Source organism: Halyomorpha halys, unplaced genomic scaffold (assembly GCF_000696795.3).
Source record: "Halyomorpha halys isolate HHAL.00 unplaced genomic scaffold, Hhal_1.1 Scaffold159.1, whole genome shotgun sequence".
Taxonomy (NCBI): Eukaryota; Metazoa; Arthropoda; class Insecta; order Hemiptera; family Pentatomidae; genus Halyomorpha; species Halyomorpha halys.
Window position 1 is genome coordinate 468605 of NW_027109188.1, and position 3651 is coordinate 472255.

The following is a 3651-nucleotide window of genomic DNA, read 5'->3' on the forward strand; positions in this document are numbered from 1 at the left end:
CTTCTCCTCATTTATCATCCACGGTCAACTATCTCTCATAATTATAAAATAATTAATGATTATTATTAAAGTTTTTAGGTAAAAACATGCTAATTTAATAGTTTTTCGCCAGGATTACTTCAACAAAAGTATATTATATCAACAACAATATCAAAGCAAATTGCTGTACTGAAAACGCCGAAAGACTTAGAAGTAACTCACCCTTGCTGAGAGGAGACAAGATATGGTAATGGACACTCGCAGATCCGGCCGAGAATCCTGCTATCGTTACCCTGTCGGGGTCTCCACCGAAGGCTGCGATGTTCTCTTGTACCCACTTCAGAGCAAGTACCTGATCCTTCAGGCCGTTGTTACCCGGCAAGATGGCGTCACCAGTGCTCATGAAACCTGAACGGAATAAAAATTGATTATAATTTTCTGTTCATTCTCTGTAGAATTAAGAAAGCTGTTGCAGCACCTAGAGGTCCAAGCCTGTAGTTAATGGTGACTAAGACTATTTCTCGCTCCATGAGAATTGAACCTCCGAACACGCTGGAAGTCAAGAACATGAAAGCTCCTCCGTGAATGAACACTATGACGTCCAATAGTTTTCCATCTGTACCTTTTGCATCGGTGATCTATGGACACATTTTTATAATTTATTAATTAATTCATTTACTTGTCAAAGTATTTATTCTTGTTAATTGAAATGCAAATTACTTAAACAGTTCACTATTTGAAGATTTGTAACTTCCGTTCAATACAATAAGGTAAACTGTTCAGGCCACATTTAATCAGTACTTCAATTTCATAAATTTTACCTTTAATTTTAAACTATCTTTAATTATACTTTATAATCTCAAGTCATCAAGTAAATGCTGGAAAACCATAAACAAAATAAATATTTACTTAGAAGTATTTGCTTATACTTTAAAGTAAAGACTGGATTTCTCATCAGCCTAGATATCTGCCCTGTAATCCAAAGTAGTTCTCTTCATTTGCCTCAAAACATCAATTTTAGGTTTTTCTTAAGTGTTAGAGTAATTATAATACAATTATGTCAAGAAGTGAAGAGATTCAGGCTAAATGTGAGAGGCAAGGAATTCTTCTCTTTAATTATCATCATCAAAAGATCGTGCAGTGGTGCTGAATAAATCTATGCCAGGAATCATACAAGTAAAAGATCAAGCCAAAAAAAAAAATTAGAGAAGAATTTGTAAAAAAAAAAGAAAAAAAAAAAAGGAAAATCTTCAGTGACGACGGTAGAACAGAAAAAAATAATATGAAGACAGGTGTAAACAAATATGTGATCAGAATATAACTGGGGCAAAGAAAATAAAGTTGCAGGACTGAGAGAAAGAGTTCTAAGAAGTTTTGGATTCTAATTACAACCACATTATAAAAGAAAATCCAAGCAGTTGGAATTGAGCCACAAAATGACTATATGCTAAATAGCGTACATCGAGAGGAGTCTACTTCAAATGAAAGTAATTGTATTGAGCACGCTAAAATAATTCAGTAAAAGAAAAAATTTAGGCTCAAAAAAGGTTTAGGTTTAGTCCTGAGGTTTAGTCCTTAAAGTGATTATCGCTCTTAAAAAGGAACAACTTCAAGTGGTCTGGCAATTTCAGTCGAATGGATAAAGAATGTGACATCATAATCCTAATAGAAAGTTTGTCCCAGCAACTAGAAATCAACATTTTGTGAATTCACCTAGATCGCCGCCTTACTTGGAATCACCATATCAGCATCAAACTAACTCAAACTTCTAAAGGTTAGCAATGCTATATCCTACCCTAAACAGAAATTCCAAACTAAAACCAGAAACATCTGTTCTTATATTTAAAACAATTCTCAGGCCACTGCTGATGTACAGCTGTGAAGTCTGGGATGCGGGATCCTTTACGAAAAGGAAAAAACTACAATCTTTTCAAAACAAAGTCCTAAGAACCGCTGTTAATGCTCCTTGGTTCATAAGAAATAGCCAACTGCATCGCGAATTACAGATGGAGTCAATAGAGGATTACATGAAAAACGGTTCATGAAGTTCCACTCCCAGTTGCCAACAGTTAAAGGAGCAGTGACCTACAACCTGGGAACCCCAACCTCAACCCGAAGACTGAAGCCCAGACTGCTGCAGGACATTCTGTTACAAATTTTAATAAATATAAAATTAATTCATAGTCACACTACCTCTATTTACTTATTATTATTATTATTCATTTTATTTCCCTCTTCCCTTTTTCAAATTAACTTGTTTCTTTTTACTATTAGAGGACAATTGTTTGTTTTATTTAAGTGTACTAATATCATTATTTTTTGTTATTAATTTTACTTTCCTCTTTTATTAAGAAGCATTATTCTTATCTATTTATTTTCTTTTTTTTTTCTTTTAGTAAGAACATTTTATATAGTTTGGGGTGTCTTTTGTACGAGACTATACCCCCCCCATAATCAATTATTAAAAAATATATATGTAATATAATTGTTATATCAACCATGTAAGGCCCACCAAGCCGATCTGTTATAAAATAAAATAAAAAATTTGTGAATTTCTTCTCAGAAATATCATGAAAACGTCTACTCCTACGAAATATACGATAAAAGGATATAAAGCTCCAAATGAAAAAACATTTTTTTGAAACAGCCGTTTTTTTTTAATCCCCCTATATCAGACTCATCAATTTTGACTAATAATCCTACGTAGTTTTTATTAAAGTAATAAAATATTGGAGTGCAATAACTGACTTTTTTTTTCTTTTTGGCTATTGTACTAGAAAAGGATGTGTCGGGAATGGAGACACTGCCTTCTTTGGAATGGTGCTACTTTATGCTAAAAATGTTACATTCGAAAGAAGACATCGACCTTAAATATCCACTAGAGGTACTAACCTGATTATACCTGTAATCAATAAGTAGTCAATAGTTAGAAAATGTAACTTCGATTCATAATATTAGTAATAATGGATACCACTGGTGTGTAGACATTGAGGTACAAACAGTCCTCTGAACCCAAGATGGCGAACGGGGTGTTGAGGGTGTTGTGGTTGAGCTGAAGGCATCGCGGTGGTTCTCTAGTGGCGTTGTAATAGTCCCCAATCCAAGGGTCATTAGGAACAGGTTCCTGAAACATCAAAGAGTGAACAAATCTTCTTAATTTGATTCACCACCTTATAGTTGATAAAGTCGATCATTCATATCAAAGTTTCATTTATTATAAATTAATTCTGATCCGAAAATACTAATTAGGAACAAAAATACTATTTTAACAAATATATTTGACAACTTATAACAGATATTGAATGTGCCTTAAATTCTAATTATAGCCACATTTATAAAAATATCTGTAGTTATAATTACACGGAACTTGAAACTAACCTAAAATTTATACTCCCTTTACGAAAGCTATGGACAGAAAGTCGACTGAGAGTTTCAAATAAGGACTGCCTAGGTTAGGTTTGTAGTGTGGGAAAATTTCTCTATTTATTAGGAGAAGATGGTTGCGGGTGCGACCAGAGAATAAGTTAAAAAAATTTATTTTATTTTTTTTTAATTATTTATTTAATGTAATTTACAACTGTACAAAATAATACAATAGGTAAATATGTAGTATGCTTCATATACACTTGAAAATCTTGGGAAAGAACCACCCATTGGTGGTACTTCAAACAT

At 33.1% G+C, this 3651-nt stretch overlaps 1 protein-coding gene across 2 annotated transcripts in view; it reads right to left on the reverse strand.

Moving 5' to 3' along the window:
- Nucleotides 1-3651, reverse strand: part of LOC106678781 (esterase FE4) — a 17289-nt gene that overhangs the window by 11099 nt on the left and 2539 nt on the right. For both annotated transcript variants that reach the window (XM_067047381.1, XM_014417529.2), the window contains exons 2-4: nucleotides 2951-3103; nucleotides 458-617; nucleotides 202-387 (exon numbers count right to left, since the gene is read on the reverse strand). In XM_067047381.1, the coding sequence (XP_066903482.1) occupies nucleotides 202-387; nucleotides 458-617; nucleotides 2951-3103 (499 nt within the window). The remainder of the gene's footprint in view (nucleotides 1-201; nucleotides 388-457; nucleotides 618-2950; nucleotides 3104-3651) is intronic.